The 26,945-nt window shown below is 53.6% G+C and overlaps 7 protein-coding genes across 7 annotated transcripts; 4 read left to right on the top strand and 3 right to left on the bottom strand.

Moving 5' to 3' along the window:
- Window positions 1–154: 154 nt before the first annotated feature.
- Window positions 155–3,997, top strand: BDZ83DRAFT_755755 (GMP synthase; the record flags this gene model as incomplete). The annotated part of the gene is made up of 22 exons (XM_060514663.1): window positions 155–205; window positions 739–919; window positions 972–1,020; window positions 1,074–1,086; window positions 1,203–1,254; window positions 1,318–1,404; window positions 1,470–1,492; window positions 1,556–1,646; window positions 1,769–1,791; window positions 1,848–1,853; window positions 2,028–2,226; window positions 2,280–2,312; window positions 2,373–2,514; window positions 2,562–2,766; window positions 2,890–2,919; window positions 3,105–3,188; window positions 3,242–3,349; window positions 3,401–3,437; window positions 3,515–3,540; window positions 3,593–3,612; window positions 3,708–3,780; window positions 3,851–3,997. 22 exons carry the CDS (start codon window positions 155–157, stop codon window positions 3,995–3,997), a joined length of 1,680 nt encoding a protein of 559 aa, XP_060360866.1.
- Window positions 3,998–7,093: 3,096 nt separating this feature from the next.
- BDZ83DRAFT_586696 (nitric oxide synthase) lies at window positions 7,094–10,542 on the top strand (the record flags this gene model as incomplete). Its single annotated transcript, XM_060505971.1, has 5 exons — window positions 7,094–7,575; window positions 7,635–7,812; window positions 7,869–8,182; window positions 8,239–8,377; window positions 8,437–10,542. The coding sequence occupies 5 exons, from the start codon at window positions 7,094–7,096 to the stop codon at window positions 10,540–10,542; spliced, it is 3,219 nt and encodes a 1,072-aa protein (XP_060360865.1).
- A 391-nt stretch (window positions 10,543–10,933) lies between these two features.
- BDZ83DRAFT_633855 (uncharacterized protein) lies at window positions 10,934–12,016 on the bottom strand. Its single transcript, XM_060509057.1, has one exon. The coding sequence runs from the start codon at window positions 11,577–11,579 to the stop codon at window positions 11,097–11,099; it is 483 nt and encodes a 160-aa protein (XP_060360864.1). The 5' UTR covers window positions 11,580–12,016; the 3' UTR covers window positions 10,934–11,096.
- A 230-nt stretch (window positions 12,017–12,246) lies between these two features.
- On the bottom strand, window positions 12,247–15,327 carry BDZ83DRAFT_679284 (Chs5p-Arf1p-binding proteins-domain-containing protein). The gene is made up of 6 exons (XM_060511187.1): window positions 14,880–15,327; window positions 14,694–14,820; window positions 14,504–14,634; window positions 14,168–14,448; window positions 13,118–14,115; window positions 12,247–13,068 (listed from the first exon to the last, which is right to left on the bottom strand). The coding sequence occupies exons 1-6, from the start codon at window positions 14,900–14,902 to the stop codon at window positions 12,526–12,528; spliced, it is 2,103 nt and encodes a 700-aa protein (XP_060360863.1). The 5' UTR covers window positions 14,903–15,327; the 3' UTR covers window positions 12,247–12,525.
- Window positions 15,328–16,022: 695 nt separating this feature from the next.
- BDZ83DRAFT_679279 (uncharacterized protein) lies at window positions 16,023–22,763 on the top strand. The gene is made up of 4 exons (XM_060511186.1): window positions 16,023–16,159; window positions 16,222–16,296; window positions 16,349–20,310; window positions 20,359–22,763. Exons 1-4 carry the CDS (start codon window positions 16,157–16,159, stop codon window positions 22,460–22,462), a joined length of 6,144 nt encoding a protein of 2,047 aa, XP_060360862.1. The 5' UTR covers window positions 16,023–16,156; the 3' UTR covers window positions 22,463–22,763.
- An 821-nt stretch (window positions 22,764–23,584) lies between these two features.
- Window positions 23,585–24,656, top strand: BDZ83DRAFT_633842 (DSS1/SEM1 family-domain-containing protein). The gene is made up of 3 exons (XM_060509056.1): window positions 23,585–24,058; window positions 24,281–24,395; window positions 24,458–24,656. The coding sequence occupies exons 1-3, from the start codon at window positions 23,917–23,919 to the stop codon at window positions 24,495–24,497; spliced, it is 297 nt and encodes a 98-aa protein (XP_060360861.1). The 5' UTR covers window positions 23,585–23,916; the 3' UTR covers window positions 24,498–24,656.
- A 266-nt stretch (window positions 24,657–24,922) lies between these two features.
- BDZ83DRAFT_755749 (phosphoglycerate kinase) lies at window positions 24,923–26,601 on the bottom strand (the record flags this gene model as incomplete). Its single annotated transcript, XM_060514662.1, has 3 exons — window positions 24,923–25,689; window positions 25,760–26,180; window positions 26,536–26,601. 3 exons carry the CDS (start codon window positions 26,599–26,601, stop codon window positions 24,923–24,925), a joined length of 1,254 nt encoding a protein of 417 aa, XP_060360860.1.
- Window positions 26,602–26,945: the final 344 nt, after the last annotated feature.

The raw sequence follows: 26,945 nt of genomic DNA, 5'->3' as shown, positions 1-26,945 counted from the left end.
CGCCCCCGCCATGCGCTGGTGTGCCGTGCCGGGTCGATTGATTGACTCTTACCAAAACTTTTTTCTCCTCCGCCTTCGTTTTTTCTCTCGCCGCAAATCACACGACCGCCAACAACACGCATATTCTCATTCTCCAGCAAGCAAGCATTCCAAGATGGCGAGCGCTATTGAAGCCGAGGCCGAGGCGCCTCACAACATGTTTGACGTACGTCTATTCCCTTCGCCTTGGCCAATGCCCCCAATACGACCCCCGAGGAACTTTGACTGTGTGGAACCCGCTGCCCACAACACATCGCGATCACCGACACGACCAGCCGTTGCCTCGAAACAGCGGTGAAATCCTCGGACCCTTTCTCCCGAACTCTTCTATTCGCGTGCAGCTCTGAATTGAGTCAACAGCGCGAATCGAAATACCCTGCAACAGTCTTGGATCACGACTACTGCTGCGTGCGCGAGTGCAACACAGCTTAAGGGCGTAGTGGGAGTCATACAAGAGAAGTCGAAAAAGTAGCTGTCAACCGAGCGCGCAGAACTTCCCATAAAACAGAGCTCGACTACTTAGACGCGCGACGAGCGGTAGCTTACAGCTCGTACTTATCGAACCCTTCGACTCGAACTCACGATACTCCCCGCAGTCACGATAAACGAGTCCCCACGTAAACGATGCCGATACAGTCAAAGTTGTCGGGGGTTGCGAAAGTCACGTCCAGCTCGGGTAACTGACAAATTGCATTCCAGACCATCCTCGTTCTCGACTTTGGTTCCCAGACCAGCCATCTCATCCTCCGTCGCCTGAGATCCCTCAAGGTCTACGCTGAGATGCTGCCTTGCACAACCAAGCTGGCGGATCTTCCTTTCAAGCCCAAGGGTATCGTGTTGTCTGGCGGTCCCTCGTCCGTCTACGACCAGGACTCTCCTCGTAAGGAACCCCCTTGAGCAAGTAGAGTAGAGCTCTTTCTGATACTGTAAAGACGTCGACCCCGCGATCTTTGATCTCGGTGTTCCCATTTTGGGTATCTGGTATGTCAGCCATTCCCTTCGCCGAGAAAATATGAACTCATTGATGTGTGTAGCTACGGTTGCCAGGTAATACTCAATCCGATCTCTTTCTCTGCAGTCGACTACACGATGGCGCTTTTTCGTCTTACACCAAGACTCCGACGATATCCTATCAAGACGAATAGTCGGCTCACTATGTGCAGGAACTCGCCTGGAGAATCAACTCCAAGAACGTTGCTCGCGGAGAGGCCCGAGGTCAGTCACTTTGGGGGATCCTTCGTATAAAATAAGAGTCATTCTGATCCGTCCGCTATGCAGAGTACGGTCATGCCGATGTCACCATCCTCAACTCCGGCAATTCTCACACTGACCGCCTCTTCACTGGCCTGGGAGAGACTATGCAAGGTGAGCCTTCAAACCTCCCAGAACTCTCCTGATACTTTGTTGACGAATGCTGACTTTCACGACAGCATATATGAGTCACTTTGACAAGGTACTTCAGCATCAGTAGAGAGCATTTGGAATATTCAAAGCCATTTGTCTAACATCAATGCAGTTGGTCGCCCTTCCCGAAGGATTCACCGTCGTTGCGAGCACTGCGAACTCCGAGTATGCCGGAATCGCCCACCAGACCAAGCCAATCTACGGTATGTTGCTATCAACCTTCGACGTTGAGCAGTTTTCGAAAGATCCACGCGAGCTCGTACTATCAAATTTTACCGTCCCTACTTTTTGGATTCTGGCTGACTCGGTACTCTGAATCCTTCAGGCGTCCAATTCCACCCTGAGCTTGTAAGACCAACCCCATTCTCCTGGAACTCTGTAGGAATACGACTAACACTTTGCAGGAGCACGTAAGTTGAATATTACTTCCGGCAATTCTCCTAGCACGGAGGCATCGTGCTCGCCGAGAACGGCGATCAGCAAGGCGCCCGTTGTAGGGCCGTTGATTGTTGTGGAGAATCACCGGCTCAGACGCCGACCGCGCAGTCTTCGTAACAAGAACACACACTGACATGGCGATGTAGACACCTCGCGGCAGTGAGATCCTGAAGAACTTTGCCGTCGATATCAGCGGCGCCAGACCCAACTGGGTGATGGAGGACTTCATCCAGAAGGAGATCATCCGCATCAGACACCTTGTCGGTGACAAGGCCCAGGTCATCGGCGCTGTATCTGGAGGTGTCGACTCCACTGTCGCAGCCAAGCTGATGAAAGAAGCTATTGGTATGATTGCAACTTTTATAGGAAAAGTTCTACAGAGACTAATATTTCATCAGGCGACCGCTTCCACGCCATCCTTGTTGACAACGGTAAGCAAGCCAACATCACCACAACCAACGCAACATAATTTACTAAGCTCAATGTGACAGGCGTCATGCGCCTCAACGAGTGCGAGCAGGTCAAGGAGACCCTCGAGAAGCACCTTGGAATCAACCTCACCGTCGCTGATGGAGCTGACCTGTTCCTTGGTCGCCTAAAGGGCGTCACCGAACCCGAGAAGAAGCGCAAGATGTCAGTATACTTGACTACACCTATCGACCTTGCTAATACGATAGCAGCATCGGCGCAACCTTCATTGACCTGTTCGAGAAGGAGGCACTTAGACTGGAGAAGGAGGCCGAGAACACTGAGAATGCCGGACCCATCACTTGGTTCCTCCAGGGCACACTCTACCCCGATCTTATCGAGTCCCTCTCCTTCAAGGGACCCAGTGCGACTATCAAGTCTCACCACAACACCGGTGGACTTCCCGAGAAGATGAAGGTAAGAAGTATCCTGGAGAAGCCGCTATCTTTGGGAGGATGGTCTTCCCCATCCCTGATTGCTGAACTACACCGCTTCCGCTCGCTGTGCTCCTGTTATTTACTTTAGCTAATCTTCGTACAGCTCAAACTCATCGAGCCCCTCAGAGAATTGGTTCGTTTCCCCAAACCCTCTTCCATCCTCGTCTTATGATCTGTCACATCCGGATGACAGTAGGACATGTATTCAAAGCGGGGCTTGTGCCAACTGGCCGACACAAAATTACGTCGCACTTTCACTGCATTTTTTTGCTCTCGTTTAGAGTATTTTCTGCGTCCCATGCTGACTCCCACGAACAGTTCAAGGATGAGGTTAGAGAGTTCGGCAGGCAATTGGGCATCCATCAGGATCTGGTCATGCGTCACCCGTTCCCCGGCCCCGGTGTAAGTACCAGATCGCCAGCCATACAACACGTAGCTCGTCTAACACCAGTCAGATTGCTATCCGCATTATTGGAGAGGTAACACCCGAGAGAGTTGCCATTGCCCGTGCTGCCGACAACATCTTCATTTCTATGATCAAGGAAGCCGGTATCTACAATGAGGTGAGTGTCAACCCTTTGATTTTCCTAGGACAGTCGCTGACCATTTTCTAGATGTCCCAAGCATATGCTGCTGTGGATTCCAACAAGGGTACGTTGCCAGACCCCCCGGAGTTGAAACCCTGTCACGCCGGCCGGTTCCTTTACTAACGAATGATTTCTCTGCAGCTGTTGGAGTTCAAGGTGATGCCAGAGTATGTCCCTCCCTTTCGATATGCGTATAATGCAGATGACTAACTCTTCTAGGTTTACGGCTACATTATCATGTAAGCGCCATCACCAAAGCCCCTCTTGCTAGCAACCTTGCTTGCTTGTCTCCCTGACCATCTCCTCCGATCAATCGGCTGACATTCAATCTTAGTCTCCGCGCCGTTAAGACTCTGGACTTCATGTCCGCGGAGCCTTACGAGTTCGACTTCAACCTCCTTAAGAGAGTATGACTATCTCCTCCTCCTCCTCCTCCTCCTCCGCGTTATCTATGGTTGCTGACTTTGCGCCCTCCAGATCTCGACCCGTATTATCAACGAAGTTGACGGCGTCGCCCGCTGCACATACGACATCACGTCGAAGCCCCCCGGAACGATCGAAATGGGTTCGTACCTTGAATCACCTATCTCACCTTCGCAGGTACTCGTCGGGACCCATCACTAACTGTGAACAGAGTAAAAATTGGGAATTTTTTGGATAGAACAAGTAGACTCAGGCTTGCAAACTCACGTCTTTTTTCGTCAAAACTTTGGATCCCTCGGTGAAATTCAGTCGAGCCGAACGATGAGATGGATTGTCCGCGAGGACGAATCAGAAAGTTGCCGCACAAGCCACGTTGGACGAGAGTTCCGTCGCCCGTCTTCGTATTTTCCTCTCGCATCATCATTGCTCATATTGCATCTCATGGGGCATGTTGACGGCTTCTGCGTCGTTAATTTCTTCGACCGCAACCAACGTGAAAGCCCGACAGCCTGTGATCCAGCAATGGCCAAAGCAGACACTGCCTGGCGTGTCCAAGCTAGTCAGCAGTCCGCGCATGTCGATCTCCCTAGTCTGCGAACCATCCCGCTAACAGCAACAGACGTACCGGTAACACCACTTTGAATTCGCTGGCGTCCAACCCAAATCACACCAATAATGGGGGGGTTCCTCGGTTGCTGCTGAGAGCCAAGAACCTTGAGCATCTTTGCTGCACATCTACGACGTGACTAGTGTCATTCACCTCTGGAAGCTCTCTTTTCCAGCCTTGGCGATGTCGCACCGCTTTGAAAGCCTCTTTCAACGATGCAGCAGCAGAAGCAGCAGCACGTCAAGCTGCACCGCCGCCGATCATCGGCTGAAAGGCTCCAACAGCATCATACAATTTACCTGGAAACACCAGCAAAATACGGAAGGCAGACTTTCAAGGCCCGCCGCCCTGCAAGAAAATCCGGGTCTGCTTGCTGTCAGGCTCGGTCTTGCAGATCTCATCCGGGCGGGGCGGTCCCATCTTCATGCTGTGCCACCGCCTTGACATCTCGAGTTTGGTTTCACGCAATTTGATGTCATGTTAGAGAAAGAGAGAACGACAGACACTCTTTTTCGCGACCGAATGAGTTGATACTGGCAGTGGCTTCAATTTCATTCTAGAAAATCCACAATTCTCAACGTCGCACGAAACGCGCCCCGTTTTCAGATTGTTGTTTTAACTCATTTGCCATGTGGTCTTCCAGAAGTCGCTGCTGAAAAGTTGAGGCGAGCGCCTCAGGAACAGGGTAAGGATGCCTTTGGGTTTTGTCTCGTTTCTTTCTCCTGTCTTAGATCACGAATCTCAGCCACCTCGGCTCCAGCTGCGAAGAAGACGGGCAAGTGAGGGCAAGAAGGCGTGGTTTCCACGCGATATTCACGTTCGATAGCTCGCCCTCGTCCACCTCGAGACCTTCTAGATCAGCGCCTCACTCTATTTACTGTAGTTCTGTATTCCCACATTCTCATATCGCCTCCTCGTGGTCTCCGGGGACGAAATTCGCAACCCGGTATCCGAACAGAGACAACGCCACGGGCTCGATAGAACATTCCAAAAGTGTTTCTGTTACATTTCAAAATCGTTAGTTCCAACGATGGAAGGCCAGAATCAGCCATCACGGGAGTAAATGGGCTGAATTCCAGGCGCGGCTGAGGTCTTGAAAGGCAGCCATGGCTTGAAGAATCTCATGCAATGGCGTTTGCGAGCCACGCGAGCTGCGTGCGCAAGATTCGGCCGCGGAGAAATTGGCAATAAATTACGCCGTATGACAGACGAGACAGATGAGGCGGGCGCATACGCACACACTTAGCGAACACACGCACACTTGGCGGATGAGGCCCAATGGTCTCGTGATGCATCCGCGCCTAACGCCGAATGGGAGACATTTCACGACTGGTGGGTGTGAATCGCCTCACTCAGCACGGCTTAGTGTTGGTCCGGAGGACACACTCCTTCGAGTTTGCCGACTTACGCCCAAATGCGACTCTACAATTGCCAATCATTCGCAGGAAGCAAGCTGCAGTCAGCCGTCAGTTGTATCCATTAGCCAACTTTGTGTCATTTCTTGCGTATATTGTCGCGGATCGTGATCTACAGAAAATTACTCAATCGGTGCCGTACGTCTGTGTACTCCGATGGATCGGTACCGTGTAACTGGTTCTTGGGCCGAGGTTTTGGGGGGGAGAGTAAGGGAGAGAACACAAACCGAACACCAGACAGAGAGACAGACCCCTCATCGACGATGAAGTCGTTTGTTTGGGAAAAGGTTAACTTGAGCGGGCAACGGCCGTGCATGTTGTAAGTGAGAAGCGAGAGATTCCTTAACTCAGCCTCCTCACCAACAACATTTCGGCCAGCTAACAACATCGGTCCCGAGGACTGCCCTCCATGTCAGATGGAATGGCAGCGCTAGGACGCTCTCATCGCCGTCATCCCCCACTTTCGTAAAAGCCCATGCCCGTTTACTGCCTCGTGTGAATTTCCCCATGCTTCATAAACGAACAAGTGTTGACATTGCGGTGGCTTTGGAACCATACAAGCTTGCCCCTTTATTCGGGGGCTGAACAACATTTCTCGACAACCAGCCCTTGCCAATGGATTCAGCCCAAGTTGCACCAGCCTGCCTGAGACAGCATGTACCACCCCTCCTCAACACATAGTGATGGTTGTTGATTGTATTACCTCGAGCACGAGGTTGACTGATGTACAATCATCCTGTTGGAGGGAAGCGGGCCCATGTGGCTGCTCCAGAAGGAACGGGAACCGGTGTGTCCAATATCAGACGGTGATGCAAAAGCCAAACCTGGCAAGATGGGCGTCCACGGCAGGGCTCAGCTTTCCAAAACACTAAGTCGTCCTAAGATTTTCTTCGGTCTGGAGTCTATTGTCCTTTATTCCCTTTGTTTTACATCGGAGTGTTATAAAGTTGGAGAGTTCGTCCACTCTTGTTTTTGGCTTTCCCGTCTGGAAGATCATCAACCACTGACACTGGCGCTTAAACTTAGTCATTCGCTTGGATGCCGATGCCGCCATCACCAATTTTCACTCAAAGACTCCACTCTGACTCGCACTTGGAATAACACCGATCTACAGACGCGCTAAAGTTACTATACCTTATTCTCACTTCTCTGCTTTAAGCCTCTTTGGGTTCTGTACCCTCATAGTCTTGGGGAAAAGAAGAAGTAGTATTCGACTTCCCCGGTCGATATCCCTGTCTTACCAATCTCAACTTACTTACACATCCACACAACAAAATGGCGTGCCCATTCCTTCAAGGCACGCTCGCCCAGCCGCCGCGGCAAATCTCAGCGGAACAAGAGTTCGCCAATATCCGCTCACAATACCCATCACTCTCTTCAACGGGCTGCACGACAAAGTTTTGCCAGTCCGGTCGGATGACGCACATGGACGAGGAGCGCGTTGGCCGGAATCAGTCCTACGCCCAAGTCCGCGAAGATGCGCTCGACTTCCTCCAGCAAATGTACAAGGACGGTCTCATTGACACGGAGCAGCTTCATCACCGGGCACACGAGGTCCTGCAGGAGATTCAAAAGAACTCGACAGAGGGCAAGTTCACAACGGCGTCCGAATGCGGATCGGAGGCGCCACCGGCAGCAACGGTTGGCTTGGTGGGTGGCCTGTGGACGCAGACTTTTGAGGAACTCGAGTTCGGGCTCCGGACGGCTTGGAAGCATGCTCGGAAGTGCATCATGCGATCAGAGTATAGCAACTTGAGGTATGAGAGGAAAACTTCAAAGTCTGAGATTGAAATGTTTTACTAATACTCGTTGGCAGGCTATGCGACCTGAGACATGTTCGCACAAGCAAAAAAATGGCCGAGACCCTCATTGAGAACTTGAGAGTGGCCTACAACTCGGGTGAAATCAACCCGACAGTCTTCGTCTTCCCTCCCAGGGACATCGACAGCCGCGGTCCTATGATCTGGAACTCACAACTCTTGTCCTTTGCAGGGGTAAGTCTTTCTCCCCCATATGTATGAGAACCGAACATTGACTAACACGGATCAAGTACCAACAATCAAACGGCACAATCCTGGGAGACCCCGCCAACGTCGAACTGACAAACGCCATCATCGAGCTCGGCTGGACGCCGCCGCGTTTCCGCTCACAATGGGATCTGCTTCCCCTCGTCACCATGGCCGAGGGAGAAGAGCCCGTCATCACCGAGCTCCCCAAGGACGCATTCCCTCTGGTGCATATCCGCCATCCCAAGCACCCTGAGCTCGAGACCCTTGGCCTGCGTTGGGTTCCCGCGCCAGCACTCAGCCGCCTTGGCTTCAGCATCGGCGGTGTCCAGTATACCGCTGCGCCCTTTATTGGATGGTGAGTTTAACCTATTTTGAGGTGCAGGAGTTACATCACTGACAAAGCAAACGCAGGTTCATGGACGCCGAGATCGGTGTGCGCAATCTCGCAGATTCCTTCCGCTACAACGCGCTTCCACAGGTTGCCAAGGCGATTGGCTTGGTCGATGGCGATGTAGATAACCTCCCAGACTACGAGCGTCTGGCGGTGTTGGTAAGCATCTCTTGCATATTGCCTACATCCAAGTTGCATCTGCTAACATCATCAATTAGTCCCGCGCGCAGCTCGAGCTCAACTACGCCACATACTGGTCCTTCGCTCAGGCGGGTGTCAGAATGTCAGATTCCCTTGGCGCGGCCGAGCAATTTGCCCAGTTCGACGACGAGCACCTCATGAACAACGGCTTCCGCCTTCCCTCTGACCCGTACTGGCTGGCACCGCCTCAAGGGTCCATCATCCCCATCTGGCACCGCGGCGGCTCGCCAAACTACCAGCCGAAGCCTTTGATCTGCCGCCACGCCCAAGATCCCATCAAGGCCTGGCGCCGGCAACGACAGGCCCGCCCCGCGGCACGGCCTTCTCATCACTACGCCTCGGACACGAAGCTCAACATCTCCATCCCCGTGGTGCCGTCCATCTCCCTCACGAGGCCCGTCACGCCAGTCTCCCCCTTCGGCACCGCCTCCTCCCCGTCAACTTTCCTCCCCATCCCTCCTCCGTCCTCGCAGCAGCAACAGCAAGTATTCAGACCTACCACCCCCCTGACGCCGTTGAGCCCCCGGGGGCCCGGGCGTAGGATCTACATCGGATTCTGCAGCTCGGGCAACGTCGCGATCAAGCTTTGCAAGAGGCTGTGCGCGCAGCTGCAGCGCGCGTGCGACATCAACCCCAAGTTGGGGTCCGTCGTGGTGCCGTGCACGCTCAACGCCCTGCCCATCTCCATGGTTGAGCCCGATGACGTGCTGGTCATCGTCGCCAGCACGACGGGTCGCGGTGAGATTCCGCAGAATGGCAAGGCCTTCGCCGACGCGCTGGCGAGGAACCCCAAGGCCATTTCGTGCCAGTATGCCATCTTTGCAAACGGCTCGCTGGAGTACGCCGACACTTACAACCAGGCCGCCATGGATATTGAGGAGCTCCTGAGCAAAGGAGATGCCCAGAGGCTCATTGGCATGCGCGAAGCCGACACTGCGACGGAGAACCCGCCCTGGTCCGTCCTTGGCCAGTTCTTCGACCAGGTTCTCGCGGGTCTCCAAAAGTCGAGCCCGCCACAAGACGAGAACAGCACGAGTGACATGCAGCGGACCGCTCGCCCGGTCAGACCCTTTGACACTCGTCCGTGGTTTCAGGCAAAGGTCGTCGGACAGCCTGTCCTGGGCACCGCCGCGGACGGCATGAAGAGGGTCACTCTCGATCTGGGTGATCGCGAGTATCCCACCATGGGCAGCGTTTGGATTCTGCCGCCAAACTCCCAGAACAAGGTGTCGCGCGTTCTGGGCGCCCTCGGCGTGCAGGCTGACGAGCGGCTGAGTCTTCCCGGTGAGCCTACCGTTGGAGAGTTCTTCCAGAGGTTTGCCGACTTGGACCAGCCTTTCAAGTCTACGCAGTGGGCGGAGTGGTTGTCTCTTCCCCAGCCGGAGACGCTGGCCAAGGTTCCTATCGAGAATGTGGTTCACCAGATTCCTGCCAACTGGAGACAGTCCGTGACGCTGGATGCGCTGTGCAACGCGATGCCGACGATCCAGCCGAGGGAATACTCCATCGCCTCCGACGGTTCGAGGACGAAGCACAAGAATGGAAACACGATGGATCTTTTGGTACAGCACCACCCCAACGGCAAGTTCTCGGACAAGTACCTCAACTGCTTCGAGACCTTTGGTGCAGCAACCTGCAAGATCCGCCCTTCGTCGCACCTGCAGGCCATGGCCGAGAACCAGGACAAGCCGATGATCGTCTTCACAACGGGATCCGGCATGGCTCCCGTCCGCGGCCTCCTACAGAGCCGTCTCCAGCGTCTTCGGTCCTCGGACGACAAATCCGCCAAAGGGCCTGCGATCAGCCTCTTCGCCGGCTTCAAGGCGGCAGACGAGTCTCTCGTGCGCGAAGCGGTGCAGGAAGCAAGCGAGGCCGGCATTCTTGATATCCTCAGGTTGACAGGGAGTAACAAGGAGAAGAAGAGGGCGCAAGATGCGATGCTCGAGGCTGGCGTCAGGGAGAAGCTGGTCAAGAGCATCGAGGATGGCGCTCTTGTGTTTGCGTGCGCGCGGCCGAGGGCCGTTGATGATTTCTTGAATAATTTGAGCGAGGTGTTGGGTCGGGATGCTAGGGAGGTGTTGGGCGATCGGTTTGTTGCTGATGTTTACCAGCCTGCTACTTGATGGCGTTCCTTGATCTTGTTTTCTCTTCTTCTTACATTCTGCTCTTTTCTTGTTTCATGGCATGCGCATTATAGACTAGACGGCGGAGATGGGATTGATTCAAAAGCGAGGCGTTGGCGGATTTCATACTATTACAAGATGAGTGAAGAGTTGAGGGTGCTGTTCAGAAGTACTTCATGAGAAGTAATATCAAAGTCCGATTACCTTGATCAACAAATTTGCCTTTATGTGCCACAGTGCGTGCTGCGACTGGTCTTACTTTTTATTTGAGGTCTGAGTACTTCTCTCCGAATGCAACAGCAACGCATTTCGTATGGCTGACTTTCATTACTCCGTGATAGAGACCACCACACGTTTTTGTCCAAGGCATCTTGCTTCATCACTTTTGTATCACTGAACTTCTCCGAATTACGTTGCAGATACCTATTCGGTTTACAGCCTTCTGGCAGCTTCATTACTGTTGTACATCATGATCGTAATAATCATACAATGCCCGGCATCCATGCCCTTCCATCGTCATAGCCACAAAAAGAAGTAACTCCAATCCTCACCCTTTACCGAGGGTTCTCAGCCTCAGCAGAAGCCTGCGTCACACTCTCAGGTGCAATGTTCCCCTCTGCCGAGATGCTATCCGGCACGCTCTCAGGAACATAATAATCCGAACCGCGGAACTTCTCCCCACCAACACCAGGCGCCTTGGTGCCCACATTATTCCGCACCGCACCCTCGCCCTGCAGCAGAATATCGTCCTTCTGGTCCTGCGTGCCGAGCGATGAAATCTTCTTGGCGGGAACGACGTCGTCGTCGTTCTCGGCCGGGTTCTTGGGCGGCTGCTCGGGCTTGTACGCGACGTTGTTGATAGGGTCGCCCTGGACGGTCACCGTGGCGCCTGGGAAGCGGTTCTCCGTCTGGATGTTGGAGACGCCGGCGTCGTCGTTGCCCTGGGGGCGGGCGGCGCCCGTCTTGGATTGGTATGTGTTCATGTCGAGCTGGGCCTGGGCTGCCGTCTCCATGAGCTGGTCCTTTGAGGGTGCCATTGTGTATGTTATAGTGGTAAGATTTGGTTTTTTTTTTATTTGAATTGTGTTTTGAAATGTTGGATATAAGTGAAATTGGTGGTGCTTGTGAATAAGTTGCTTCAAGGTCGTGTGTTTGGTGGTTTTGTTTGCTTGATATTGCAATGATGAGTAGGCATTCAACGACCTGCAATCATCAACTTATGTAGTCTTCGTCGAATCTCACTCAGCCTTGCCATCTCAAGTCAGACGTGGCGACGTCATCTTCGTGATACCACCCATCGCTGTGCGATGAAATCACTACATCCGCCAAAATGTGGTGCTGGTGGGGACGGTTATATCTCATCGATATCTCATCGACACTGATCGAACTGCCCAGATGCCACGCCGCCACCGCATTATCGTCCAAACTCCAGAGACCCTCAATGCAGCCATGATTAAGACAGAAAATCCATCGGGTTGACGTAGAGGTGATATCAGTACCCCTTCAAAGCTTTGCTGCGTGATCGGCGCTGTACATAAGATGAATCTGAGCGAGCGGGCCGGCCCCGGTGTGCTCCGTTCCTTCGGACACTTTGCTCCGTAAAGCTGTTGGGGCCTATTGCTGGCTCGCCTATAATCCTGTTGTAAGCTCATATCCAGTACACAACCTCTTTATTCACATCACATTGTCCAATCTGAACTCATCTTTCAAGTGAAGAACTAGGTATCATTTGACTCTGCGTTATAGCCCTGAATCCCAAGTAAGGGTGGCCTATGTTTCTCTTTTTTTCAATCAAAGCCAGCACAGCGTGCCTGTCACCAAGACCTCGATACACGCTGTGACGTTGGAACATTTGCGTGCCCAACTGCATCCTGCAAATCACATCCTAGGCTTGAAAATCTTGAACTACAAAATCCCTCCGATTCATCAACGGCTTGTTGCCGATCCTATTGCTCAGCCCCTGGCTCATGAGAACGCCCAAAACTAACCGTCGGTGCCGCTGCTGCGGAAAGTGGCGCAAAGTGCAGCATAGTGATGGGTCAGGTCGAGCACGTTCTGCGGGAGGCTGGTAGCTTGGATGATGCTTCTGATCTTGACTGCACCCTCATCCTCAATGAGCGTCCGAACCGTGTGGAGAAGCTCTGGTGAGAACTCCGAGTACCATCTGTATTGCCAGGTAACAAGACGAATGACTGATGCGACCGTCTCGCGAGTGTTCTTGCCTTCCTCAAACACACGGAGGATGCCAGTCAAGGCCTTGGGGCTGAATCTTGCGGCGAGGCATGCTCTATAGGCCTCCACAGCTTCTTCCGGGTGTTGAAGTCTCTCAGCCAGAGAGCCCAAAATCTCCCACTCCTCAGCCGACTTCTTATACTGCATGGATTGCGCGCGATACTGGGCCATTTGCGTACGCCAGATCGTGTAGACGCGCAGATCCTCATACAGCACCATGAAGAGGCTGTCAAGCCAGCGCTCGCAAAGCCGCTTATTGTTCAGCTTCGAGAGGTGGTCGTCGGTCTGCGCACCCTGATAAGTGTTAACATGGCTTCAGCCAAGGGGAAGACTAAACACTTACGTTTTCTGCATCGCCCTTCAGTTCACCAGGGTCGATGGCATGGGTAGGCTTCTCCACAGCCTCTGTCTGTCCATTTGGTGCCAATGTCTCGGCGGTGGAATCAGTATCCGCTGGCTTCGCCTTCTTCTCCTCATCTCCCTCTTCGTCGTCACTTTCCGAGTCTGATCGGTCGCCATTTGTGGTCGGGTCTGGAGTTCCACGAAGCCCGTCGGTGCTGGGGTTACGCTGAGGCTGCGAGGTTTCCTGCTTCTCGGAGCGGTATTCGTCCTCCATGACAAAGACGGTGCTTCTAATCTTGAGAAGCTGATCCCATCCAATCTTGGAAGTCATCTCGGTAAGGATGCCGTAAGCCTGCTTGAAGGTTCCCTTATAAACCGAAGCACGGAGGTTCAGAAGACTGGCGTCAACCTGCTCAGAGTATCTGGACTCGGGTTCGCTGTCGATCTCGTCCAAGCGGGTCTCGGGAAGAGTTGGGAGGTGAACGTCCTTCGGCTCGGGCATCTGAGGTGCGTCCTTGTCCTGGTATGTGAACATGGGACAGGAGTTGAGAATGGTCAAGGCATTCTCCCAGTCCTCCATTGCCACGTAGACTTGCGCCAGTCTCGCCCATGTGCCGAATTCACTAGGAGCGGCAATAGTGCTGCGGTCGGCGCAGCCCAGAGCCAAGCGAAGTCTCTCTTCCTTCAATTCTGGCGTTGCGGCGGTCTGCGCCTTTCTGAGAAGGAACTCGGCCTGCGTATCGAGCATAACGTAGTCCATTGGCGACTCTTTCAGTGCCTGATGCAGCACCTTGACACCTTGGACTTCCTCATTACCCATGAACAGAACCTTGGCCAACAGAGAGGAGACCTCGATGTTTTGATCTCTGAGTTTCTCAAAGAGGTTTATGCCGGAAGCATGACGTCCCGTAGTCTGGAAGTACTTCAAGAGGCCTGCGGTCAAATGGTTCGAGACATTGTTCGGCACTTGAACGACAGAGTCTGAACCCAGCTGCCAGCCTGCAATACTGTTAGCACAGAGACCCTACATTGTTCTCAAGTGTATGCGGACCTCGGAAGAAGAGCTGCTCGGCGGCGCCGAGGAAGCGGTGTTCGGTCTCGGTGTTGGTAACAGGGTTGTATCTGCGCACACCCATAATCTTTCGGATCGTCTCTCCGCTACCATCATCCGCGTAAGAGTAGGCTCGGAGAACGCTGCAGAGGTAGGTCTCGAGCCACAAGTCATCCGTTGCCTTGCGCTTCTCGCCTCGCTCATCCACACAGTAGCTTTCGACGGTTCCAGGGATCGTTACGTGAACCCGCATGTCGAGTCGGGAGAAGGCATTGTAACAGCTAGCAGGGGATTAGCTACTCGAACTCGAGCTCGATGTAGAGAGAATTCGCATACCAGTAGAGGCCTTCCGAAATCTTCGTTTGCACAGCCTGGCCATGCTCGCGATAGGTCAAAGTGTTGATGTAGGCAGCAAGACTGGCCGAGGACGAAGCGTCGACACCGGTGACGTGGTGGTAGACTCCGATCTACATAGCGATGCTAATTAGCACATGCATAGGCTCGTGAGGTGTGAATTATCATTTACCTGCTTGCCAGGGTTTCTCGTTGCCTGCTTCAGGAGATGGACCAGGTCGGGAGGGCCAAGCTCCCGAAGGGAGATGAGGGATTCGGTTCGGGCTTCAATTGATTCAGAGAGAATCTCCTCGGTAAGCCTGGCAAATAGATTAGAATTAGAAGCAGTGAACGGATGGAAGGAGGATGGTAGACTCACTCAGGCACAGCCGGCGCAACCATGGCGACGGTTGTTGCGTGTCAAGCTTGGGCGTCGCAAATATGGAAGCAATGTCCTCGATGGGAATGGACTGGATACGGTGTTATGAGCGAATGATTCGATGCATGTGTGCGCGCAGGAGAAGGCGCCTGTGAGCGGTTCTGGCCCGCACGCTCGAGGGGATGGCTGGGAGCAGAGGGATAGGTGTTGGTGATCGAAGGCGGTTCGAGGTGTGGTCGGTGAGATTGACGAGGGATGGAGGATTGAAGTGCACAGCTTGTGCAAGGTGGACTAGGAGGTGGGATTGCGGCGTGCGGCGTGCGGCGTGAACTGGACACTTGGGGAAGGAAGGTATAGGTGGTGGTGACGGCAGGCGTGGTGGGCAAGCTTGGACTCCGCGACTTTCTGTATCTGTAGGTACTTACCTGCTCCGTGTTCCGTACTCCGTACTCCTTATGTATTTATGTACGCAGTATATGCCAGCAGTCTACTGCGTAGGACTGGGAACCTGCTGCCCGCTTGGAACACTTTAATAATGATTGACGTTGTGCAACTGACAGGGAGTTGAGGTCTGTCATTGGCAGGGGACAGACGGGATGGAGAGCAGATGGAGCTTGCCACGCTGCTTTGCTGGAGGTGATTGACAGGGCCAACCGCCAAAGAGCCACGATTTAATTAGACCACGGGCGCTTTCCCAAGTTCCATTCGACGGCCGGCGGGACTCAAACGTGGCCGGGACTAGGACCGGGTGGGTCCAATACACCTCTAGCTGTGAGCTGGTTTGCGGCTTGCCGCATTGCCATGTTCCTGAGGTGCCAGTTTGTACCGAGCTGGATCCTTACGTAAGACACCTCGCTAGAGACGCTGCACGGGCACTCGAACAGTGCAACCCCCTGAGCCTTGGGTCTCATTGTCCTGTACAGAGGGCCTGAGGTATCCTTATCAGCCTATCAGAGAATTTGCAGCTGGGAGCTGGCCCCTGGCACCTCAAGAGTCTGACGCGAAAGCTGCAAGTCCCTGTACCTACCTACCTTACTGCGGTAGTAGCTGGCTGCGATACGTACCGACAGCCAGCAAGCACCCAATTTAACGTTCCTGAATTCAGGTCGCGTCAATCCTCGCAGCCACGCGCATCGATTTTCCCCAAGGTCATTATGGCTGCGCATTCGCCCAGAGCCACATCATTTTGAACATCCATTCCCTCCCACGCATCGCACGTTATTATATAAAGTAGAGCACCGCTTCAATCAATCTGGTCGCAAGGCCCTGCCGACAATATGGTTCGTCTATGAAATGTCATCAATCATTTGCCCTTGCGACCAAAGCTAATCCCAGCACATAGCCGGCTTTCCAAGCGATCAACGTCGAAGCCGAGGAGAACTCCGATGATGAGGTCGACACCACCCGCGAGCTTCATGTACGCGCCAACATATCGCTCCGATTTTCGAACAATACTGATTACTTCTCAGGTCGATGAAGCTCTCAAGCGCTTTCAAAATGCCCTGAAGCTGCATGCTCAAGGCCCTCGATTCTTCGACGAAGCTTCCGACGCCTACGACGATCTCTTCAAGTCCGAAATCTTCAAATACCCCGAGGCCTCTACCGAGTACGAAAGGGCAGAAAGGCAGCCAGATCAATTACTCGCCGACCCCGCTCTCGCCGGCAGTCTCGATCTCCAATCCGCCGATGTTGATACCACCGGCAGTAGTCTTCCCCAAGCCTTCTTCCTTGCATACAAGAACCGCGGTCAATTTCTCCTTGATCGCACCCGACATGCCGCCCGAGCCGCCGGAGACGATGCATCTTCTTACTTCGAGAAGGATGATGCGCTACAAAACATGCATAGCGCTCTGGTCGACTTCAATGCCGCTCTTGACCGCGATCCGTCCGATGCAGAGTTGTGGCGTCGCACAGCTCGTGTTGCTGCATCGTTGAAGAGCTCCAGAATCAACAGATACTGCCTCGAAGCTGCTATCGAACTCGATGATGACCCCGCTGTTCTCGAGGTCGAGCCACCATCTTTGGCAGAAGGATTCGCCGGTCAACAACTTAAGGACCAGCTGCAAGCCCTGTCGGACGAGATTGCCTTGTCGCACCCCATTATGGGTCCTTGGGTGAAGAGAGACATGCCCGACTTCATCAAACGACACATTGATCCCATACCGTATTTGCCGAATCCGATCAAGGAAACTGGGTCCGCCCGCACCAATGTCGAGGAAGCAGGCCTCGCCCGTCTTACCGTAGAAGTCCCAAATGCATCGTGGGCCGATTTGGGTATGGCACTCGTGCAGTTCATACTCGAAATGGGGCAGACGAGCCGCGGCATTGTCATTCAGCTTCCTGAAACGGATGACGATGATGACGTGGTTATGGAAAGCCAACCAGAGCAGGAAGTGCAAGCAAACGGATCGGATGGCAAAGAAAAGGACGAGGCCTCGGTGCAGGAGGACAAGCACGAAACTACGGAAAAGACAGAGAGCGTGGAGCCCACTGCGAAAGAAACTCCCAAACCTGCTGAGAGCACTCGCAAGGGTCGAAGCGCCTCCCAGCCCTCTCGAAAGCGATCACATTCAGCAGCTGGCAATCCCGAGGGCCAAGAGGAGGAGAGCCTCGTCGAAAAAAGGAGCAAGCGTATTAGGAGGCGAGAGACAGCAGCCGCAGAAGAAGTTGTTGACCCAAGCGCCGTGCTTGCGTCCCAGCTGGCCCCTTATCAAGCCACCGACCAAAATTTGTTCCAAGCTACCAAGAATATGTTGGAAAACATTGGAGTCACGAATCAGGACACTCTAGACCGCATCAGCGAAGTGTTGGATTCCCTTGCTGCAGAGGAACGCGGCGCATCCATAAAAAACCAAGCGACCATGGATCTCCGCAATGCGATCGTCTCTTTCAGCGAGGAGAATGCGAAAATCCTGCTCAACAAACAGGCACAGGCATCACTGAGCTTGTCTTCTTTCCTTGAGCATGCCAAAGGGGGTTCTCAGAAGATGTCAATCATACCACCATTCAAGGAGACGCAGGGCATCGCTGCTTTTGTAAAGCGAGTAAATTCCTCCTGGATGACCGCCCAAGATGTTGCGTACGAATGGATCAAGACGATATGCCCCAGCTATCTCCAGACAAAGTGGTCAGATGTCTTGAAGACGGCCGTGGTCCAAGTCATTAGTAGATTCGATCAGGATATCCTTCAAGCCATCAACTACGACCTGGACCGCGCGAGACAGTCAGACGACGCGAACAAGGAATTTGGGTTTGTTAAAAACATCGTCGAGATGCTCTTCGAGATCCACCTTGACGTGTATGAGAGAATCACCAACCCCAACAGTGTCGTTGACTACAGCATCCGCGTTGAAGCCAGGGGTCGCTTGGGTCGGTGGCTAGACATGGCTTCAGCTTTGCTGAGGGACGCCGCAGAAGAAGGCAACGAAAACTTGACTGGCCGCTTCCTCTGGGCTGCCATCTTTTCGACGACTCTTACGGAGAACGCGTCGAGAGAGTACATTCTGCAGTGCTGGACCAGTTTACGAGATTTCCTTGCAGATAGTGGGATTGATCAACTCCTCCTGCCGAATAATCCGGTGATACCGGAAATTTCGGAGGCGGCGGCGGATAGAGAAATATCTAAGCTGACCACTATGGATTTCTTCCTCGGCCTCTTCCAGGACAATGTTAGCGACCCAGTCGCCGTCATTGATAACCTTGAGCCCGTTCTGAATCCCGGGTCTGTTTACGTCACCCTGCCATCCGATGATTCGGCAGAAGACGGAGAAGAGTCATCTGGCCGCTCCAAAACGATGAAAGTGCCCATCAAGGAGTGTGCAAGCCAAAGCCTCCAGGATCTTTGGAGGTTCTTGCTGGGAACTAGCACGGAACTGCGTCTTTTCCTCTGGACACGACTTAGCGATGCGTATGCCAGCATCAAATATTCAACGAAACAGTTCTCGTGCCAGCTCAAAGCCATTGAGATGCTCACGGCGGACTTGGAAAGCGACAGTTATCTCAAGAACGCTCCGGAAACTAGACCGCCCTTAGTGTTGAAGATGCTCAAATCACTGGATGATCTACTGATCACGGCGCTTTCGTTGGCTTTGAATGACAGCTCAGCTTACGACATTGTCGACGAAGACCATCTCAAGTCGACATCGGCTGCTCTCATCAAATTGAGCTGCATGCTTCACGTATCGGCGATGCATGAAGACGAGATTCGCATCGGTATGACACGTGTCCCGCCGAGTAGTCCCTCATTCCAGCCTTTCCTCAACAAGCTGCGTGAGATTCAAGTGCGTGTATGGTGCCTCCAGTACACGGTCGTCAAGGTCGGTGTAAACCAAAACGGAAAGATATTCCCGAATCCTGAGATGGAGTTGGCAGACTTCTTGTCTGCAATTCATCAGGTAATTGGGCTCAGGAAATGCTGTAAAGCCTCAAACAAGATCTTCTTGAAGATGATGCGGGTCGAGTTGCTCAAATTCAAGAAGATTGAAAATTGGGAAGACTATCTTGGGCAAGTGCTTTACGACCTCCACGGTCTCAAACTTGGTGTCGGTGCTGGAGAGGTTCAGGACCATGGCTGCCCCCCAGAGAAGCTCGAGAAGCGCAACGCCATGCAGCTTGTGGACAAGATTACGGTCCTGGCAAGGAGAATGCCCCGAAAGGACCTCCTCAAGTCAGACCTCAAAACGACCATCGAGCATATGCAAGGAGCCATTGGACAGACAAAGTCGACGCCTCAGATGATTCACAACCTGAGGAACTTTACCGAGTATCTGAAGCGGCCGATCCACCCCCTTCGGCTTTACCAAGCCCTCACCGGCGGTGTTCAGTTAGACGTCGTAGCTGTAAACACTCCCGAAAGCGCCCTAGCCAGGCACGGCTGGTTTTTCCTCCTAGGCATGATTGCCCTGACGAGGTTCAAGCAAGTGGATTTGAGCAAGCGGCAAACACCAGGTGCAACTGACGACCTGCGGCTCGCGGCCACTTTCTTGCGGCTGCAACTTCAGTTCACCCCAGATAAATGGGAAGCCTGGTTCCGCCTAGCCGAGTGCTTCGACTACGAGCTTGATGAGGCTGTGCTGTGGTCGGCCGACAAGATGAACAAGGAACGCGGTGAATTGCTCAAATTCCAGCGAAATTCGATCCATTGCTATACTCTGGCGTTGTCCAACTCTTGGGAGGCAGAGATCGATGACGAGGACGAGGATCCGCTCTACGAGCTCTATCATAACTTTGCTATGCGCCTGTACGCATCCAGCCGCGAGCCTCTTGCCATGGAGCCCTTCCAACATGCGGACCAAGAGAGATTCTTCATCGAAAGCGAGGGAAATGGAACCTTCCAAAGGGTCCTTCACGACCAGATGCAAGACTACAAGGTCTGGAAATACGCAGCTGGCTTGTTCAAACGGGCCATGAGGCGTAAACCAATGGACTGGAGGTTCGTTGTCCTTTACAATTGCGCCGAACCTAGACTGACTGTGAACAGGAATCCGTACATGCTTACCAAATGTTTGTGGAAAATGTACCAAAAGCCCATCGATCAGCTTAGCAAAAAGGACCGGGAGACCCGCCCATCACTTGAGTACTTGATTTCGGCCCTCGAATACGCTATCGAAGTTGTTGCGGCGGTGCCCAAATCGCGGCATAGCGATCCTATCCTGGAGCCGCACTACAAGATCGTCTCGATAGTGTACAAATTGGTTGTTCGAGGCGAGTTGAAGCCACAAGAGGGCGCAGACATTCTGTCGAGGCAACCATTCGGTATGGAACTCGGAGACGATATCACTCTTGACGACAACGAAGATTGGGAGGAATACGTGATCCGGAATTTGCATCACTTACGGGATAAGGACAAGTCTAACTGGCAGCACCGTATCATTATGCGTCATGCCCGCCTGCTTTTCGATGAGGATGGCGAATCACCGGAGCTTGTGCAAGCCAAGGCAGCCTTCAATGTTCTTCGAGAATCCATGTTTACCAAGACAATGGTTATGAATGTCTGGAAGTGCGACGCGGAGCGTTCTGGACGCCACCACGTTTATACGTCCCAGTATATTCGCTTCATGGTCAAGATTTTGGTGGTCATGAACGACAGAGTGAACTTGGAAATGGTTCTTAGGCGACTTCGGAAGAAGGGCGCCGACTTCTACCACTTTGGCGACTTGTGGCAGATGTGCTCCATGGCTTACCTGAGGCTTCTGCGGCAGGGCTTCCAAATTTCTCCTACGTTGGAAGACGCTTTCAAGTCGACGTCGATGGAAGAGCTGGAGATCATGGCGGATCGTATCACGGAGTGGGCCGGAGGTCCAGCAACGGACATTCCCGCCTTCAACTGCTTGAAGGAGACAATTGAGTTGAAGAAGCTCAACGGCGGCCTCATGAAGGCCGGGGCAATTGACGACCTAATCAACGACTGCTACGCCATCATCTACCAGGAGATTGGCCCTTCGCTGCCGGGTCCTGAACCTCACGAAGTTCTCGAAGCACGCGCAAGGGCTCGTGCCAGAGAAGAGGCCGATGGCGGGATCGAGCTCAAGCCATCCACTTCCTTGGGCAACCTGCTAAACACATCATCGGCGCAAGACTCGGGGGCCAATGGTGAAGGTGACAAGACGGCATCGGCACTTGAGGCAGCACCCAGGCGCAGGGCGGGCGTTCGTCGGCCTGATATCATTCGCAAGGCGGAACAGGCGTTTGCCCGGTACGGTGAAGCGCCAAAGCCATCAGTTGCTCCTTCCAAATCTCGTGTGGGTTCGGTTTCGAGTGGCAGGAACGGAACGCGTACTCCCGTTGGGGACGCTGGGGATGGCAGTGATACCGAGGAGCTCAACGAAGGAGACACCGTCGAAGAGGTCGAGGACACGGAGATGAAGGACGACACTGCCATGGATGTTGATGAAGGGGACGAAACACTTGCACAGGCCACGGCAGCGTCTAGTCCGAGGGGCAGCATTCACGATTCCGCAGATGACGAGAGTGAACTTAGCGATGTTCCGGATGACTGGGATGAGCAGCCCCCTCCTTCGCTCATGTTCCCTAATCTCAGGAAGAGCGTGGATTCTGGTCGCGCTGAAGAGACGAATAACTCTAGTGACGGCGATGACGAAGAAGGCGAAGACGTGGAAGAAGAGGAGGAGGAGGAGGAGGAGGAGGAGGGAGGAGGAGGAGAAGAAGAAGAAGAAGAAGAAGAAGAAGAAGAGGGTGACGGCGAGGAGGTCGAGGAAGGTGACGAGGCTGAAGAAGGTGAGGAAGGCGATGAGATTAAGGAGGGCGACGAAGCCGAAGAAGGTGAAGAGGGTGAGGAAGGCGATGAGGCCGAAGAAGGTGAAGACGGCGAAGACGGCGAAGAGGATGGCGAAGAAGCGGAAGGTGACGGCGAGGAAACCGAAGCAGCTGAAGAAGGCGAAGAGGAAGAAGAGGCTGAAGATGAAGAGGAAGCTGAGGAGGGTGAGGAAGGTGATGAAGATGAGGAAGCTGAAGAGGGTGAAGATGACGAGGAAGCAGAAGAGGGTGAAGGCGATGGTGAAGAAGAAGAGGAAGAAGAAGAGGAAGAAGAAGAGGGACAGGAAGACGAAGACGAGGATGCGTAGAACACTCGACAGTCTTCAGAAACCTTGGCGGGCGTCGGGAAGTAATTTCTTGGTGTACAGGCGTTGTTTGTCACAGTGTTTTCTCCTTAGTCACATCGGATACCGCACCGGCTAGGTTGTGTCAAGGCGAGTGTGTTTAACAGTCAGAGGTTATATATAGCAAGTGCGATTCATGAGAAGCACACAGTCATCAGCGTACTGGGTATCCATATATATGAGATGCTCAAAACATGAATTCGAACAGTTGAAGTAATCCCATGTCGTTAATTGCGAAATCACTCTTAGATCAAGAACTTAGGTCTCAACACTACTTCTCTGTTGATCTCTACAAGGCAGTAGGCTAGGATTTATGTGCACCATTTGGAAAGTAAAAAAGGAGGACTGCCGCCACACGGTCGAGCGCGGGACAGACATATGTGCGCGAGGCAGGACGCGCGGTCGGTGTCTGCTGAGATTGAGGTATGAGACACGGTGGGAGACGGGATATTGCGATGAGTGTTTGAGGGATGTCGAGAGGCGGAATTATCATGGCTATGCTTGAGTATTCAAGGAACTCTGAGATCCAAGTCAGTTTGGTTTGGGTAACGTATTCAGGCAAGAATACGAAGTAGAATGTGGGAGAAACTCAAGAGAAAAACTGAAATTTTACGGCTTGTAAGTAACTAATCAAGAGCCGGCACTTTCCTACTCTCTCTGCCAAAGAATTAGTGTCGTTTTCATTCATAGGACGAGATATGAACAGACTTGTCTACTTTACATGCTATGGTACATTACCCAACAGCAGATAGCTGCTTGTCCAAGCTCAGACGGGAGTTTCTCATGGGTATTGCTGTTTTTCTCGCAGACCCGATATCCACGGCTTTGGTTTGGATTATCTCAGTTGTAATCAGTAAAGCAGTTAGAAAAACTAAGAAATCCAGAACCTCTGGGTCAAAACACTTTCGTCAAACAAGAAGCCATCCTCGCCGTGCTTGACTTCGTCCAAGCTCGGTGTGCAGTGGGGAGAGGTGCTATGGGGGTGCACCTCAAGCTAATCTCACACCCCACCTCCGACGCCAGGGCCCAGCATTACGCCTTCCCAGTGCCGCCTGTTCAGCCCGCCGCACCCAGCAAGCAAAGCAACAGCAAGCAACGCCAGCCGCAGCCGGCAACTTCCGCCCGTCGACAACCTTCCACCGCCGCCCGTCCGCCCGCGTTGCCTGCTACCTCTCCATCGCCTGCAAGCAAGCTAGCTCCTCCCAACACCATCACCATCACCAATCCGCAACTCCAACACCACAATCCCACCACATCACAACCAGCGACATCGTGAAACCCACAAACTTACCTCGGAAACGATTTCATCAATAGCAGATCGACGACTACCATCCCACGGAGCGACGAAGAGGGGCTCACAGCATCCTCCCTCATACCTGAACATCCCAATCCACCACCACAAGACACACATCCACACAATGGCCTCAGACGCAAAGCCCCAGGACAAGACCGCATCCGCCGCGGACACCAAGGCCGACGAGACGACGCAGCAGCAGGCGGCGGCGGCGAAGAAGCCCGCGCTCGGCGAGGACGACGAGTTTGAGGATTTCCCCGTCGACGGTACGTCTCTCTCACCCTTCATTGTCGATAATCTCCTTTCCATACTGCTTCGGCTTTACTATGATGGGTGGGGATGACGGTATCGCTGAGCCCATCTATTTCATCGTAACCTCGAGCTACGTTGGAGGGGGGTCATCATTCCCGGCCAACATAGACATACGCCACACTATTCTATCTGCTTTGTTTGCGAAGAAAGACAGTATGCTAACGTAACTACCACAGACTGGCCCCAGGAAGAGACCGAGGCGGCTGCGGGCGGCAGTGGCTCGACGCAGCACCTGTGGGAAGAGAGCTGGGACGATGATGACACGAGCGACGACTTCTCTGCGCAGTTGAAGTATGGCAAATCCCCAACCCTTCGAGACCACCTTCATAACAGAAGTGCTAACAATACCGCAGGGAGGAGTTGAAGAAGGTCGAGGCATCCAAGAGACGATAAGCTACTCGCGGTGGGTGTATGGTACGATGATGGGAGGCGGAATGACGCATGGGTGAACTTGGTGGGAATCACGGCATAGACTACACTACGTAACGGGCTCTATACGACTGGCGACATACCAGGAATGAAATCACAACAGGGCATGCGAGGTTTCCATTTTCCTTTAGGACGAGAGGTGTCTCTACTTTTACTGTTTATTTGATATCGTGACGTTTGATGATCCTAGGACATGACACGAGGGCATTACGTTCATCATGAGCGCCCCCTCCCTTTTCCCGGCATGGGCTTCTGCGTTCGTTGCATTCCCGCACGCGCATTTCTTTCATCCCGAGTCCTAAAGACTGGCCTTGCCAGCCCGGCCTTTTCCCATCTATCAGACCGATCGAGTCCATAGAGGTTTCATCCTCCACCGCACGAGGAATGATTTACTTACTCGACAGAGCAGTGACACCGGGCAGTTCCTTGCCCTCGAGGAGCTCCAAGCTGGCACCACCGCCGGTGGAGACGTGGCTGAGCTTGCTCTCGACACCGTACTTGGCGGCAACGGTGGCCGTGTCACCACCACCGATGATGACAATCTTGCCGCCCTCGGCAGCGGCGACGGCGGCATCGAGCGTCGACTTGGTGCCGGTGGCAAAGTTGTCAAACTCAAAGACACCAGCGGGGCCGTTCCAGAGGATGGTCTTGGAGTCGTCAATGGCCTGCTTGTAGAGCTCAATGGACTTGGGGCCGCAGTCGAGACCCATCCAGCCGTCGGGGATGCCGGACTCGTCAGTGGCAGAGCCGACCTTGGCGTCCTTGTCAAACTTGTCGGCGGTGACGTAGTCGACGGGGAGGACGAGCTTGACGTTGTTGGCCTTGGCCTTCTCGACGAGCTTGCCAACGGTCTTGGAGCCGGACTCGTCAAAGAGGGAGTCACCAATGCTGACGTTCTCAAGGGTCTTCTTGAAGGTGAAGGCCATGCCACCGCAGACGATGAGGGTGTTGACCTTGTCCAGCAGGTTGTCGATGAGCTGAATCTTGTCAGAAACCTTGGCGCCACCGAGGATGGCGAGGAAGGGGCGCTGGGGATTCTCGAGGGCCTTGGCGAAGTACTCGAGCTCCTTCTTCATGAGGAAACCGGAGGCCTTCTGGGGCAGGTCGACACCGACCATGGAGGAGTGGGCGCGGTGAGCAGTGCCAAAGGCGTCGTCTGGGTGTTCGAGTTAGCTTCTGAGATGGGACGGGGTTTTTCCAATGGCAATCAAGAGTAAATGACTCACTGATGAAGACATCACCGAGGGCAGTGAGGCCCTTGCGGAATTCCTCAACCTTGGCCTTGTCAGCCTTGGTCTTGTTGCCCTCCTTGTCCTTGGCGGAACCCTCCTCCTCAATGTGGAAGCGCAGGTTCTCGAGGAGGACAACCTGGCCGTCGGTGGCCTTGTTGACGAGGTCCTCGACGTCCTTGCCGACGCAGTTGTTGGCGAACTGGACGTTCTTGCCGAGCAGCTTCTCGAGCTCGGGGACGACGGGCTGCAGGCTGTACTTGGGGTTCTCCTGTCCATTGGGACGGCCCAAGTGGGACATCAGGACGACGGCCTTGGCGCCATTGTCGATGGCGTACTTAATGGTGGGGACGGCACCGGCAATACGCTGGTTGTTGGTGATCTTCTTGTCGGCGTCGAGAGGGACGTTGAAGTCGACCTGGGTGAGGGGTTAGCAAGGGGTGTCCAGTGTTCCGGCTCGTCGGTGAGCAGCAGCATCTTGACGGCGTGCCCAGAATTCCCGGTGTATTCCAATGCCGCCAGAGGAAGCATGTGCAGGGTGGCCGAGTCGAATACCCGCGGCTCGTCCCGTATCGCCAGAATACGGAACGGGTGTGAGGTGATACCCGGGATCAGGCGCGGGTGCGGGTGGCATGGTGGCATGGTGGGGTAATTTGAGCAGCAGCGCAGCGCCGCAGCAGCTGCAGCAATAACAGCAACAAAACCACCACCAAAACCGTCCCCAGCAACGCTTCAGACCAGGACAGGGACAATGTAAGAGTGGCACGACTTACGCGGATGAGGACGCGCTTGCCCTTGAGGTCGACGTCGGTGATGGAGAGCTTGTTGGCGAGAGACATGATTGCGATGGTGAGGGGCGCAAATGTGTGAGGATGAAGCGAAGAGTTGAAGGTTGAAGAAGTAAAAAGAGGAAGAAGAAGAGGAGGGGAGGGAAGACGTTGAGGAATTAGTAAAAGGTCTGAGGTATATTTAGCTAAGGTAGCTACCACACACACACGCTACCTACCTTGCCCAAGGTGGGATGGCTGGATCTGATGGAGTGAGTGAGGGACACCACGCCGGACACTTCTAAGGACGGCGCGGGCAGGGGGGTAAAACATGCAGTAATCAGTCAATTCGAGTGGTTCAACACGGGAACCTCACGTTGGGAAGCTTGCAATGGTGGGGTTATTGTTGCTGGATG

This window comes from Colletotrichum acutatum (genome assembly GCF_030867785.1).
Source record: "Colletotrichum acutatum strain CBS 112980 chromosome Unknown BDZ83scaffold_108, whole genome shotgun sequence".
Taxonomy (NCBI): Eukaryota; Fungi; Ascomycota; class Sordariomycetes; order Glomerellales; family Glomerellaceae; genus Colletotrichum; species Colletotrichum acutatum.
Note: the sequence above shows the minus strand (reverse complement) of the source record. Positions and strands in the feature narration are given on the sequence as shown.